At 23.4% G+C, this 15,391-nt stretch overlaps 1 protein-coding gene across 1 annotated transcript in view; it reads right to left on the bottom strand.

The window, feature by feature from the left end:
• LOC112694105 (collagen alpha-5(IV) chain-like) overlaps window positions 1-10,233 on the bottom strand; it is a 42,391-nt gene extending 32,158 nt beyond the window's left edge. The window contains exons 1-2 of the mRNA XM_025569483.1: window positions 10,222-10,233; window positions 629-743 (exon numbers count right to left, since the gene is read on the bottom strand). Coding sequence (XP_025425268.1) covers window positions 629-743; window positions 10,222-10,233 — 127 coding nt within the window. The remainder of the gene's footprint in view (window positions 1-628; window positions 744-10,221) is intronic.
• Window positions 10,234-15,391: the final 5,158 nt, after the last annotated feature.

Here is a 15,391-nt window from a genome sequence, read left to right as displayed (position 1 = left end):
TAATTTTAGAAAAGAATTTGATTTTAATTAGTTTATATCAAGAAAATTTCTTACATATTCTTAGAGTTTAACTACCAAATTATATGGGACTCCACATAATTACACAACAGTCCCTAAAATCCAATGAGAACGGTGCTGGTTATATTTAAATCTTTATTGAGTTAAATGTATTAAAGATAAGCAAAGAAATATAAATATATAGATATGGAATATATTTGTTAATATAATATAACTAAAAAAAAAAAATATGAAGTCACAAGGAAAAAATACTATATATCCCAACAAATCGAAGAAGCACTGGGAACCGACCTTCAATGAATTACCAACATCATACAATTCATAAAATATATTAAACTATATAACTTAATTTAAGCCTACAATAACATTAAATAAACCTGTATAAACTTATTTTAAGTTAATATTAAACTAATGGTTCTAGAAGCCGATGTTTTACAAAAAGATCAATAAAAAAAAAAAAAAAATATATAACTTAAATTATTACGTTATTAAATAATTGTACAATAACGTATTGTCCTTATTGAAATCACGAGACACGGAACAAAAAAGCATTATATTTGTTGTATAAATAATGTTTTCTAAATAATAAAATAATTTTTCATAATTATACCTAATTCTCCCGGTTCTCCTTCTGGTCCTTGTTGACCGAAAATACCCTTATCTCCTGGGTCTCCAACAATTCCTTTGCAGTCACAAGTAAATGGATTACTGCATCCTCTACATGCCTGTAAAAACCAATAAAATATTTTCTATAAATAATTTCATAAAAAATGACAAGAACCATTTTGTTAGAATTGAAACTTAATCAATATGTACATTATCAAAGTTTATATTAGTATCAATACTTAAATATCCAACATAAATAGAAAATAGTTGGAAATATTTATAAACACTTTGGATCATTTAAAAATGTAAACTCCAGATCATGAAAAAAAGAGATAAATTATAGGATTCAGGTGAGATATTGAGAATCGTTAGTTAAAATTTTAAATCAAAGTACCATTAGATTCAAACAACGAATCTCTGAGCAAAAAAAAGAATAGACATAAAGATTATTCAGGTTGATATCTTATAAAAGATTATACTACTTATATTGGTACCAAATAACTCCAAAATTCGGAATCTTATAAAAAAAATCTATAACCATTAGAATTTTATTAATTTAAAACTATTATTACAAAATGCTTATAATAATAAGACAAGTATTCAATTTGAATGTCATGTTCCTACGAATAAAGTTATTTTATTTAAATAAAAAATTAATTAATGTCGTTCAATAGAAATTTATTAAAATATTTGACTTATTAAAAATTTATATTTTGTTACGCGTATAAAAATATTTTATTTGTTACTATAATAAGAAAAATGTTCTCCTATTTTCAAGTATATAGTATTAAAACTAAAAATTATATGAATTTTTAATTATAACGTTGTTGAAAATGTACATGATTTTGTCAAAATTTGAACAGCTAAATAGTTTTTAAAAAGTTGAATATTCAGCATTTCAAAATAAAACTAAAAATCAACTCATGAGAATTTGTAAATAATATTTTCAATCATAAGTAACAACAATTAAAAACGTATTAATACTATAAAAAATTAAAAATCTAAAAGTAGAACATTTTAAAGCTCTAAAAATGGTCCGAAAAAGTCAATATTTTTTAATATTATAACATTTTAAGGTTAAATCTTACTATAAATATATTTTGATTTTATCGAAAACCGAACATCGATCCCAAAAATGTTGCCAATTTTCTTTTTTTATAATTTTTCGTCAAATTTTTCAGTGGTTTGGAAAACCGTTGAAAATTTAAAAATATTACTTCCTCAATGTACGAAAAAAATGTTAACTTGTACATAATAAACATAATAAAAATAAATACTGTAAATGACCGAAGAAAAATTCTTCTGCTTGATATTATGTCAAATGTCAGAAAAATATTAAAAAAATCATTAATCATGATTAATCATTATTATTACGAGTATTATAATATTTTATATTGAGCCTTGACTATTATTTTAGTCTGTTTTGGAAGATTGCTTTAAAACCTAATTTTTTTTTCTATTTTCGTTATTATACTTATAATTTATACTTAATTTAATTTCTAGGTCCCATTGCATTAAAATAACTCGTGTAGAGATCCAGTGATGTTTACATTTCAATCTAACATTTTAGTATATTTATTAATAAGAATACAATTAAGTTATAATTGTAATGATTATAATATAAATTATAATAAAAATTAGTTTATAAATTAAGAAAATTTTCATTGTTTAAGTTTAGTTGATACAAAATAAAATTTTCAAGGTTTAATATTTTTTCTGACACTCTTTTGCTTATTAATTTAAAAAATAATAAATTAAAAAATGATGAAAATATCAAATTATAATTATGTAAATGATTTGGTGACTGTTCAAATGTATTTCAAATATTCAAATAGTAGAAGGCTTATAATGATTATACAAATAAAATTTAATATTTTGATAGAATAAAAATAAAGTATATTCTTTGATACTATAAATAGATATTACTGAACATTAAAATAAAAGTTTGGCCTTTTTTCAAATTTAAATATTTTTAATAATTATTATATTATAAATAGTAATCAAGACTATAAATTCAGTAAATCAATTTTCTTAGAAATATTGTTCTTAGCACAATTATTTTTAACAATTGATTTTGTTTTTATTTTTATACTATACAATTAAATACTTAATTAAATAATTTTTATTTAGTTTTTGTATCAAATTCAAAATAATGTATATAATTAAGTATACAGACTTAATTAAATACAATGATGGGTAGTAACTTAACGTAAAGTAATCCGTTACTATAATGCCATTACTTTTATAGAAATGCGTTACGCAGAGGCGGATTCAGGGGGAGGAAGACTAGAATTCATCTCCAGGCGTAAAATTTTAGAGGATGTAATGTTTTAAGTACATAATTTATTATTGACTACCAGTTGGATATTTTTACTTAGTAACTGATAACGCGTTTAGAACTCATTAAGTATAATCGTATGCTAATTATTAGGCAAAAATTGTAGGAAACGGTATACGATTTTTGATAGTCTATGATAGAGCGTAATTTTAACATTTTTCCCAGGCGTAAAATTTCCTTGATTCACCTCTGGTGTTACGTGATTTCATTACAATTTTTACTGTGTAACAAAAATGCATTGGAAATTATTTTATATAAGTGATTTCATTAATATAATGCGTTACAAATTGGTATCTACAATCCAACAAACTTTTCATCAAAAATATATTGGTTTCATATTATATTAAAAAATATGTAAATAAAGCATTATGTTGATAAAATTTAATGTTTATACACGGATATTAGAAATAGTATTAGATTTATAATTTCAATAATACTTGAATAAGATATTTTTTCCAAGTAAATACCCTAATATTATGAAATATAAATATTTGAAAACAACACAAACAAACTGTATAAATCCATAAAAAATTCTAGGTATTCTTATAAATAATAATTAATAATAGGTATATAAAAATAACACCAAACACAATTATTTGGTTGTCGTTGACTGCGTCATAACTTACAGTTCATTCCTTCAGATTAACGCATTCAATAACACGCATGTGTTACATTGTATTATTTAGTATTATATTTAACTTATATATAACAAAGGTACCGATTATTGGACAGATAACATGTTAGACCTAAAGCTTTAACTTATATTTAAAATTCATGAATAAAACGTGAATCTGTAATGGAAAAGTAAAATAATATTTGAAATTTGAGTTGAGGCTCTAAGTTAAAGATATATTACTAAAAAATCATTTATAATTATTAAAATTGCAGTACATCATATTTTTAATCGGTATTGAAAAAATGCCAACATTGCATTGAAATCTTTGAACAGGATAGAATATTATGCATCGCTGTATCTCACGGACATCCGGTCCCTAATTTCAAACGATAAGGTTGTACAGTATTTCTTTACCACACCGACTCCACAGAAAGAGATGACAAAAACTGTTGTGAAAAAAAAATGCAATCACTTCCTACGCTTCTAGGATGTCCGGAAGATAATGCAGCTTCAGTTATGTCCTCTTTTTTTTAACGACCCGTGGTAAGTACTTCCGATTGATATACACGTGCCAAGAGTATTTCATTCATAAAAATGATTTATTCATTCAATTAATTATATACTTAACATTTTTGGTAAGATATAATTGAGAAAAAATCATTATTACAAATATATCGAACGTCCATTTTCATAACCCATACATTGTTTAATACAGTATTTTGCGTTTGTTAGACCATATATTTTTAAATGGCTTAAAAGAAGAGAAAGAAAAAAAATTAATTTTTCAAAATTTCATACAACATTTTTGATGATAATAAAATATGAAAAATAGACTTATATGTTCCGAACGTAATAAATTATGTAAGTAAGGTCATCTGCTCTCTGTATATCTCGATTTTAAACATCTTGTTTAACTGTATTAAAATTATCATAAATAAGAAATTTGGTTTTCAATAGTTAGGTACTGTGCTTGATCTAAAAACAATATTGATAAAAAGTTTACAGATGAAAAGTTTTTAGGTTAATAAATAAAGTTATTAATATCAAACACTCTGCAATTCTGATCAGACATTTATTTTTATTTTTAAACACTCAAACTACGAGTAGAACAGTTGAGTTAATGGTCTACGGCCGTCAGTTTGGAACTCGAGTCAATAATGAATTTTTATTAAATTTATTTAAAACTCATAAAATTGGCCATAACTAGGGAACGGATTTTAATTTAAATAAATATTTTTATGTAGTTTTAATATCGGAGAGTTATGACATATATGTACGTTTCATTTCATTTTGAATAAACTCATGCTAATTTTATTTTAAATATTTTTAAATATTTTAGTATCATTAAATATTTATAATATTTTACTAATAAATATACGTAATTTATATTATTGTAGAATTTCCGTTTTTATTTTAGTATTTTACGATGGACGAAAATATATGATTGAATCTGTACAATATTTTATCTAGTAAGTAGGTACAAATTTCAAAAAACTAGCAAAACAATTTAGCACTTATTTCTGCTAATTTTGTATTTTTAATTGATACTATTTCAAAATTAGAAATTTCTAAAATGGCATCAACCGTGAGCCTAGAAATATAGTAGATAATGCCATTAAGCAATTAGAACGCGTTCCTTGAGAAACTGGAGTTTTAACAAACTCTAAATTACAAAACATATTGGAAAAAATCCCAGAAATTATGGCTGTAAAGTCGATAGAGAAAAACTATTAAACAAATATTCAAAAAACAATTAATAAATTGAGTACAGTCCAAAAGAATTAACATGTATGAAATATGCACCCAGTGGCGTATATAGGAATTAATTTCGGGGAGGGTTATGAAAAAATATATAATAAAATAATATGAAGGTTATAAATTAACTTATTTTTAATAACTATGAAAATTAGAATACATAAATTTAATTGCAGGACGAAGTCTAATTTTCGAGGTAGATTTGCAAAATTATTTATCACTTCTTCAGTTATTATTGAAATACTTCGATGAATTGACATGAGATAATCCTGTTAGTCGATTTTCGCTTGTACTGTTTCTCAAGCACGACTTCAATCTTTTCAATATCGAAAACGATCTTTCTGATGACGCTGTTGAGACTGGTAAAGTTACTAATATTGACATTAAACACCATATATTTGGAAAAAAATCAACGGATAGTTTATTCAAAGTATCAATAGCAGATTTGGATTTCTGACAAACCACGGAACATTTGCAATTATTCTGAGGACTTTGTTTTGGACAATTTGCATTTTTTTGATGTGCGAGGATGCACAATTACCCCATACCGGGCAAGCGTAGGTAAGAATTAGGCGTATAATTTGCTTAAAAATTAGGAGAGAGCATTTTTTTCCCATACTAGACAGTTTGGTTTTAATTAATACATAGATTAAAGAAATGCACACGTGGGTCGTACTAACCATAAATTTCGTGGGGGGGGTTGAACCCCCAAACCCCCCCTATATACGCCACTGTATGCACCTGTCACTTTCGTTGATGTGGAGAAGTCATTTATCCGTCATAAAGCAATACTAAGATCGAATCGCCGTAGTTTAAAATATGAAAATTTCAAATTATATGTCGTTTCTAATTGTTTCTCCCATGAAGAAAATTCGGATGATTCAGAATAAACATTTTTATTTTTGTATTATATATTATTTATAAATTATAGTGAATTATATCTTATTTTAAATTTCAATATTCCAATATTATAAATAAATATATATGAAGTAATAAACAAATATATATTTAAATATTTTTAATTTTTTACTAAATTTAAATCCGTCATAAAATATATCAAATTAATTTTCTTAAGCTCCAATGTATGCGTCAATTAATATTTTTAATTTAAGTTCATTTCTTATAAGTGTGTATTTCCACCCTTAATAATTAGCTTGTATTGGTACCGAAACATGTTTTTTCTTCTCGTAAACAAAATTAAAATATCATACGATTTATTAATTGAATTTTAAAAAATAAATTTATTAAATGAACAAATTACTTAGAAAAATATCTTGACAAAAATGAAAAAGTTGTTATTAGATAATTTAGTGTATAGCGATATTTTCAGGTAATATATTTTTATAATCTAAAATTAACATAATATATATTTTCATGACCCTATTGAGTAAAACTTAATTTAACCTTCACATTTGGACTGATTATATATTTATTTCAGAACTGCATCAATATGATACCATTTTTGATAGCATTTTTACCTTTTACAAAATTTATACATTTATATTAAAACATAAAAAATCTTATTTTAAAAAATCCTGTGGTGATTAAAATACCGATATATAATTTTTACAAGTATCATAAATCACGTAGTTGCAGGTGTTCTTAATTACTCAAAATTTCGATTAGTCATTTCGAAATTTATAAATATTTTGGTACCATAACTTTCCAAGTACAATATAATGTATTTTTAAATTATTCCGTTAAGTAGATAATTATTTAGTTGGTCGTCGTTAAAAGAAATTATATTAAAATTAAAATTTTATTCAACATATATATATATATATATATATATACACTGATAAACTATTTTAGAATTTGTTGATAGCTATTTTTTTTTCATTTATTTTATGAATTACATTAAATTAATATTTTAAAACAGTGGTTTCTATACTAAAATACTTAAGGGCAATTAAGGATATTTGTACTAATAGTACATTAATAAGTAATACATTAATAAGGATACTTAAAAAGGGAAATGAAAATGGGAGATAAAGTATAAAATCTCAAAACACTAAAATTCTTTGTCTTGCATATATTGTATTTCATTATTATTTTCGGCATATCATGACTTTGTAATAAAAAATACTTTGAACCTTTACTGAATATATTTTTTTACTTATTTAATATTTATTTATGGTACATAATTTATACTTGTTATTTATTTTATCTTGATATCTCTGATTTCGATTAATTTTTGATAATTTAGGTCACACAAACGATGCTTGATGATGAAAACTACTCTAATTATGACCAATTAGTGTTGGGAATAAGTATAATCCTTTATCAATCATAACTAAAAAAAAAAAAAAATAATGAACACAATGGAGGTGTGTTATTTCATGTATAACCATTGAGTTATATATTGCAAAATAATCGATTCGATAAACCTTGATTAATCATTAGTGCATCTAATCGGTTGCATGTATATTAGAATATTTTACATTTAATATATTTAATATCTTAATACTAATATTGGATAGTACAAATATCATATTTGGATCAATTAAAATTTATAAAAAAAATATACGTTAACGAAAAAATAATTTTAATTTGTTTGATCTTAGCATTCAATACTTAATTAAAATATTAATTAAATTACTTAATACAACATCACGTTTATTCCCTTGAAGCTTAAAAAAAAAATATATTTGTAACTACTTCAGATATAACTACGAGTATTTAACTGTACTTTGTTCCGTTTGAACCATATAGAGAATGGTCAATAACTAAATAATTTTCCTTTAAAATTAACTATAAATTATAAACTTCAAAAAATATTTATAATTTTTAAGCAACTTTTATTCTACAAAATAAATGATATGAGAAATACTTCAGTTTTAATTAAATATATAAGATTGATGTTATAAATGAAAAATAACTTTACTAAATGTTTATAAACTTACAAAATGTATACAATTCTTGTAAAATTGAAATATTTTAAAAACTATTAAGATTCAAAACGTATTTATTCTATTTATTTTGAAGTATCATATTATAAATATTTTATATATTCCTTATATCATTATTTGTATTATATAGTGTTGTTTTTTGTACCTGGCATACAATTTAAATATCATTATGGGTGATTACTGTTAATAGTTTAGTTACATTATACGAATTTAGGTATCAATTTAATGGACTATAAGTTCATTGATATCAATATCTATTTATACCTTATAAATATAAATATTTTCAAGTGTAAGTTATTAATGATATTATAATATTACAATATGTAAAGTATTGATTATGAATTATAAAGTTTATTTTGATACAGCGTTAAGATATAAATTGTAAAAACTTAAGCGAGTATAATTGGTTAAATATTAAATTGTTTTATTTCGAAAATAGCTGACCACTCGTGATTGACTATTGATATGGCATTGTAGAACTATCAAGATTTATTTTTTTAACAGCCGTATCTGTAACGAAAAACAGTTTTCAAAATCTATACTATCATGAAATATATTTACTGTATTTTGTTATGACAGATAAATATTCATAAACGAACACTTACAATGTAAATAAGTTAATTATTCTATTTAATACTGGCTACTATATATACACTAAATTTAAAATTTTTATTATAAAATCTAAGTAAAATATGAATTAAACTTGTTTAATAAAAATAGTTTCTAAATTAAGTAATATAAATTAAATTAACACTTTTAAGTTGAGCATACAAAGTAATATAAAATATGTAAAAATTATTCGATTTTACGAATAAGTAAGTTAGTCATAATAACTCTTAATAATTTATTATAATGAGTTATTCAATGTAAATAATAATACAACAATATATATTTGATCGTCTTAATATATTTTTTGAAAAAAAAAACTGAAATTTTAAACTGACGATAATTGAACACGCTTTTAATAATATGATATATGGAACTAATATGAAACGATACAAATGTTCTTGATAAACAATTCGAATAAGACGTAATAAACATGGTTATATGTAAAATAATATTGCATAACTTTACCTAACAACATAGGTCAACATAGAACTATATCGACACGTGTTTAGAGATCTGAATATTTATAAAATGGCCTTTAAAATAGGCCAATTAATAGTTTAATGATTTCGAGTTTCCTGTAAATTCATATCAGGGAAGAGATAACTACAGCTTCTAATGTCGTTTAAAAACATTTACTTTATTAATTATGATAATTATTGTAAAAGATACTAATACAAAAGATAATAAAATAAATCAAGGATTTTATAAAATACGAGTAGACATACTTGAATAATATTATTGTGATGTATCTTTAATTCATTATTTTATAAAATACCTTATACTTTTTAAAATTATAAATTCAAAAATAAACCATGAAATGAAATTGAAATGTAGATTACATTTTTTTTTATCGATATACTTTAAATTGTTTTGGTAACATATATATAATATTATTATTTACACCAGTTATATAAATATCTTAAAAATTATAACATTTTTTTATAAGTATTAAATTTATGAAATGCGTTGTTTTTCAATTTTTATTTTAAATAGTTATATGCAATCATTCAAATAACTAATATAAAAGTAAAATTATACTATAAAATGTAATATGATAAATAATGTTATTTTCAATTCTAATAAAAAATGTTTGTGATAAAAAAAAAAAAATAAGGATGAAATAATTATTTTGATACCATAATATGTTAGTAAACATTTTAGTTATACTATTACATTAAGTATAAAGTAAATACAAAGTAAACAATATCAGTATACCTACATATAGTTTTAATTTGTAAATTATGTCACTTTTTAATTTCATGGTTATTTGGATTTATTCCAGTATCATTTGTACTTTTGAATATTTCGATTTAAAATAAATTATAATTAATAGTTATTTATACCACATTATCTTATGTTTCTATAATTACTTCTTGATTCATCGATAGACACAAAAAAAAAAAAAATTATAATAATAATGTTATGTGTGGGAAATAAAACGTTTAAATTGATTGTTTATTTAATATAAGTAAGTAATATGAGTAAGGTAAAATTAATTTATTATCACTTATAAATTCATCGTATAATGTTTGTGAAAGATAATCTCCATTCTATCAAATATATAAATGAAAATATTAGACTCATATAAAAAATAAATATTTTAACTGTGATACATGCGTAAAATCAATGTATAGTAATATATATATAGTTTTACAATTTTATTTATATTTTAAAAAATGATTAATCACTGTGTAACGTCATTTGATTTTAGTAAAAATTGCTCAATTTTTATATTTTCCATTTATAGTAATTTTATTAAAAATAAAATAAAAAACAAAAAGAAAAGCGAAAGTAGCCAAAATAATAATTTGAAAATAATTTTAAAATTTAAAATCTAATGTATGGTTTGCAATAGTTCCATCAGTTTGCATTAGTCATTGCGTTAAATCGTGTTACAGCTTTCACACAATATACTTTTTTCATCGACATTTATGGCTAAAATATTAGTGTTTTATTTATTTATGCATAAACTGTTATGATGTTTTACAACAATATTAATGACGTTACAATTACCGCATTGAATAATGTTATTAATAATAAAAATTTGCATAGAGATTAACTTAATGCAAGTTTTATCTATTTTATATATCGAACTATTTAATTTTATAAAGACATAATACTTATTATAATAAGAACATTTAAAACTGTGTAATTTATTTACTTTAATATTCAATGAACTTAGTTGGATGCAAAATAAAATATAATTACAATTTATTGGTCAAAAGTTTTAATAATTATAAAATATAAAAACAATTTTGCAAGTTAACTCTGATAACCACTATATTACATATCATATATGAGACTTACGTATATTAAGCTACGTGTTAAAGTGATAAGATAACAAATAAGTTCTTTACGAATCGAATAAAAAAGCAGAATCGATCATACATAATATACGTAAATATATTAAATTATGCACGTGTTTAACGTTAACGTTTAAAATAAGATAATGAGAAGTTCATTAATTATTATGTATTTTTTATCGATAGTAGCACACAGGAAACAAATAGTTTTACTGATTATTTTATCCGTGTAGTCATTCATTATTTAAACTTTGTTATAATTATATATATATATATATTATATACTCGTATATATCGTTTTTTAGTTATCCGAAGCACAACTGCACTGCGAATTGATAACGTAATATTAACAATCACTATATTTAATTAGGCCGACAAATATAACTAAATTGACCGGATGATGGACTTCCAGTTTTTTCAACAATAATACGACGTTCCACGATAGTTAATACTTAATTATCATCATAAAACATATATACATTATTATACATATTATATCAGTATTAGACATATAGGATTCGTATTAATATTCAATGATGGTCATGAGAACAAATATACTCCATCTTGAATTATAATATTATAATATAATGGCAGTTAAAAAATGCTACGATAGGACTATAGTAAAAATAAAAAAGTAAATTAAAGTTTTGTATTTAGTATAAAGCTTGTATTTTATTATTATGATGAATATTGTTATAACGCTAATTTAATAGAAGTACCTATGTTCGGAACTCAAATTTTTACATTGCTCAATGACACTATAAATCAACATCTAGACACAGGATCCGGGAACAAGTTTAATACTCTAAATTAATTAAAACAATATATATATATATATATATAAGTCAAAATTTTCATTTTTTGACGAAACATAAATTATACCTATATGTATACTGTATCTTATTTTGTATGATGAATTAATTACTACAATTTTCAAAAATATATACTCTCATCAAATCAATATTTTCTCACTAGATGGAGAGTAGTTATAAAATACAGAAATCGATGAATTCATTTATATTAATTAGTTTCGTATTAATTAACTAGGAACTAATACCAAAATTATTTATATACAGATAAATAACACGGTAATAATTTTAATATACGATCAAATAATTTCTAAGTAATGAAAATTAATAATAATTTTAAGGAATTATGTATTTTATGATGAAGGTATCAACGTTTCAACTTATCGCTCAATGAACCTAAATTCAATTGTTAGAAGTGCATAAACATAATCGCATTCAACCTAACAATAACTGATTTTTTTATATTATTGAAAAAATTAAGTTTATAATACTACAGATACTTCAAAAACAAGTTATATGAACTATAAATAGCAGTTATAATATATTATACATTCATTAATTCAACTACACAATTTTGTTTAACTTTTATATACAGAGTACCTCATAAAGATATACTTATCTTTAACATTTTTGTAGGACAGTTGGTAAGCATGAAAAAATGTATTTAATTAAAACAAGTTGTAAGTAGTTTGTATAAATGATATAAATTGTCATAAAATAGTGTAAATTTGCAATTTATTTTTAATAAAATCTGTTGTTTTTCAATCCATTAAAGTGAGATGTATAAGACTAATGTGGTGCCAAAAACTATCTACCGAGATTTAAAATTTAAATATTCGGTATTCTTTAGATTATTGAAAATTGATAATTTTTCTGTTAGAAATATATAACTTTAAAAAATTAGAAATTTCATTTTTTATCTTACACTTGACAGAAATACTTATGGAAATTTAATAATATGGTACTTACATTTATCCATTTATCATATACATAATAGCCTATAGAGGTCTAAATTCTAACTACTTAATCATTTTAATATAATTTTTATAATTGTAATGTAAAATGAAGTTCCAATATTTAATTTATGGAAACGTAATTTTATAGAAGCAAAAAAAATAACATAATTATTTAGATTAGTTGAAAACTAAACCAATACAATAATGTTTTAAATATACACTTCAACTATATTTTAATATAGAGATATTTTTTGAACTAACAGTAAATTCTTAAGCAATATATGAAATTTTAAATTTTAAATAACATAAAATGTTAAATTAAATTAAACTGCCAGCTTTCTCTTAAATTTAAAGTCAAGATTTTAATTGGTCTGTATTTATTTTTGCACTGATCAAGTGATATGAGTAGAACAATTTTACAACTTTAGAAGTATCAAGGATCAATTTCTAATTTATTCTTAAATATTTCAAATAAAAAAAATGGATTATAATAATTTGATTATTATAATACTTAGCGTTAAATTGTCCATGAAATCAATACTTCAACTTCACAACTTCCTGTTATTTTACAAATATTTAGTTGTCCTTTATATTATTTCATAGATAATAATATTTACTCATTAATCACATATTTATAACAGAACCACTTTAACTCAAAATTTGTTTCGATGAATTATATGTTTTCTTGTGGATTATTTTCATGTATTTATACACATACTGTTTTAAACATAATAATAAAATATAATATATTTCTGTATATTATTCAGATTTACGTCGGTATTTCGTAATTTTATTTTAAATTTGTGTGTTTGTGACATACATAGTTTGACCATATTATATAATCTAATTTTTTATTAATAAAATAAGCATGGTTTTGAGAAAGAAAAAAATGTAATATACGTGTATTAATCTATACCGGTATAGTTTAAAATTAATTTTCTGAATATTATTTACGATTCATATTTCTCTCATCATTGCACCAATCAGAATTATATGCACCCAAATCTGGTATATGCTCAACAAACCAAATTTAGTATTCTATCATTGTACAAGATTTAATTTTAAATCGTATGGCATTGATGTTTTTGTATCTTTTTTGTAAAAACATAAATCTCATCGTTCTAATGAAAACGAGTTATATGGATATTATAGCAACACTACGAAATTCTGTTAGTACATAATGTTCATTATTGTGATTATAACGTATTATTTTAACTTAAGCTACACATCATAATATTTAAATTCAGCAAACTGTGCATATGTTTTGTCGTACAATTGTATACGTATTGATGTTAGAAATGAAGAACGATTGAAAATTAATTTGATTGAAAGCATGTCACAAATTTGTTTTCGAAACCAGAAACAAATGGATTTACACAAGACGATTGGTCTGTGACATACACAGATTTATCAACGGTACGTACCAATACCAATATATTAATTAAAATTGTACAAAGGGGAGGGTTTATTAAAAAATATTTAGTGAAATTTGTACGAATAAAAATTTCAGCTTGTTATCTTATTTGGTATATTATACACAAAATGTGTATATTTCGAATAAAAATAAATAATTAATAACATTATACATTTATTCTAAAACTCACTAATATACGTGTTTGACAAGGAGATTTCGCCTTGCGGATTTGACAGGTGTGCTAGGGCACACTCAAAATATTTTGAATAAGAACCTACAATTTAGGTCTAAGGGTTTGGGGCTTGTATTTCAACTAATCTTGCTTAAATGAAATGTAATTTATTCTAAAATATTTGGCGAAGAAACATTTAAATGATGTTTCGTAATAGAAAAATCAAAATAAATGTTTGTATAAAAACTTTTCATGATATTATAAAGGCTAAAATCGTCTACAAAGGTTCAAATCATAATTGATTAAAGCTATCGGAGAAAAATATACGAGATTCAAGGAAAATAAATTCATTGTCGCTAATATACCGCAATATTAAATACACGATTAAACTTATGTTTGTTTAATTATTTATACATTATAATTTATCAAACATATCTACACGTTTCGTTAAGATTGAGCCCAAAAGTAATTGCAAGGACCTTCAGATACACAGGTTTGCGCGCACCTATGTTCGAAACCAATCGTTTCCATTATTGTGTCGGTCCAAGTATATTTGTACTCCCCGAGCAAGACAATGGCGTTCTAAAGTACGCATTGCGTCCGCGTTAGAATCCTTCGAAAGATAAACGTGCGATACGATGCTTAGGGAGAATCAAATGCGGTTAAAACGACTAATCAATAATAATAATAATAATAATAATAATAATTTTGCAAAGTAAGCGATGGTTCAACGCGTTCGGTCCTCGGTGACCAGCGGTCGGTGGGAACGGGCGAAGAGCACATCCCTGGAATCCGCCCTGGAAACGCACCCCGCAGCGCGGACCCTGCGGAGTCGGCGGCGGTAAGGTTCGGCGAGCAACGCGTTTGTCGAGTTTCCCCGAAGCCG

The sequence above is a fragment of the Sipha flava genome, unplaced genomic scaffold (assembly GCF_003268045.1).
Source record: "Sipha flava isolate LNK unplaced genomic scaffold, YSA_version1 0_pilon_pilon, whole genome shotgun sequence".
Taxonomy (NCBI): Eukaryota; Metazoa; Arthropoda; class Insecta; order Hemiptera; family Aphididae; genus Sipha; species Sipha flava.
This window is presented reverse-complemented; position numbering and strand designations above follow the sequence as displayed.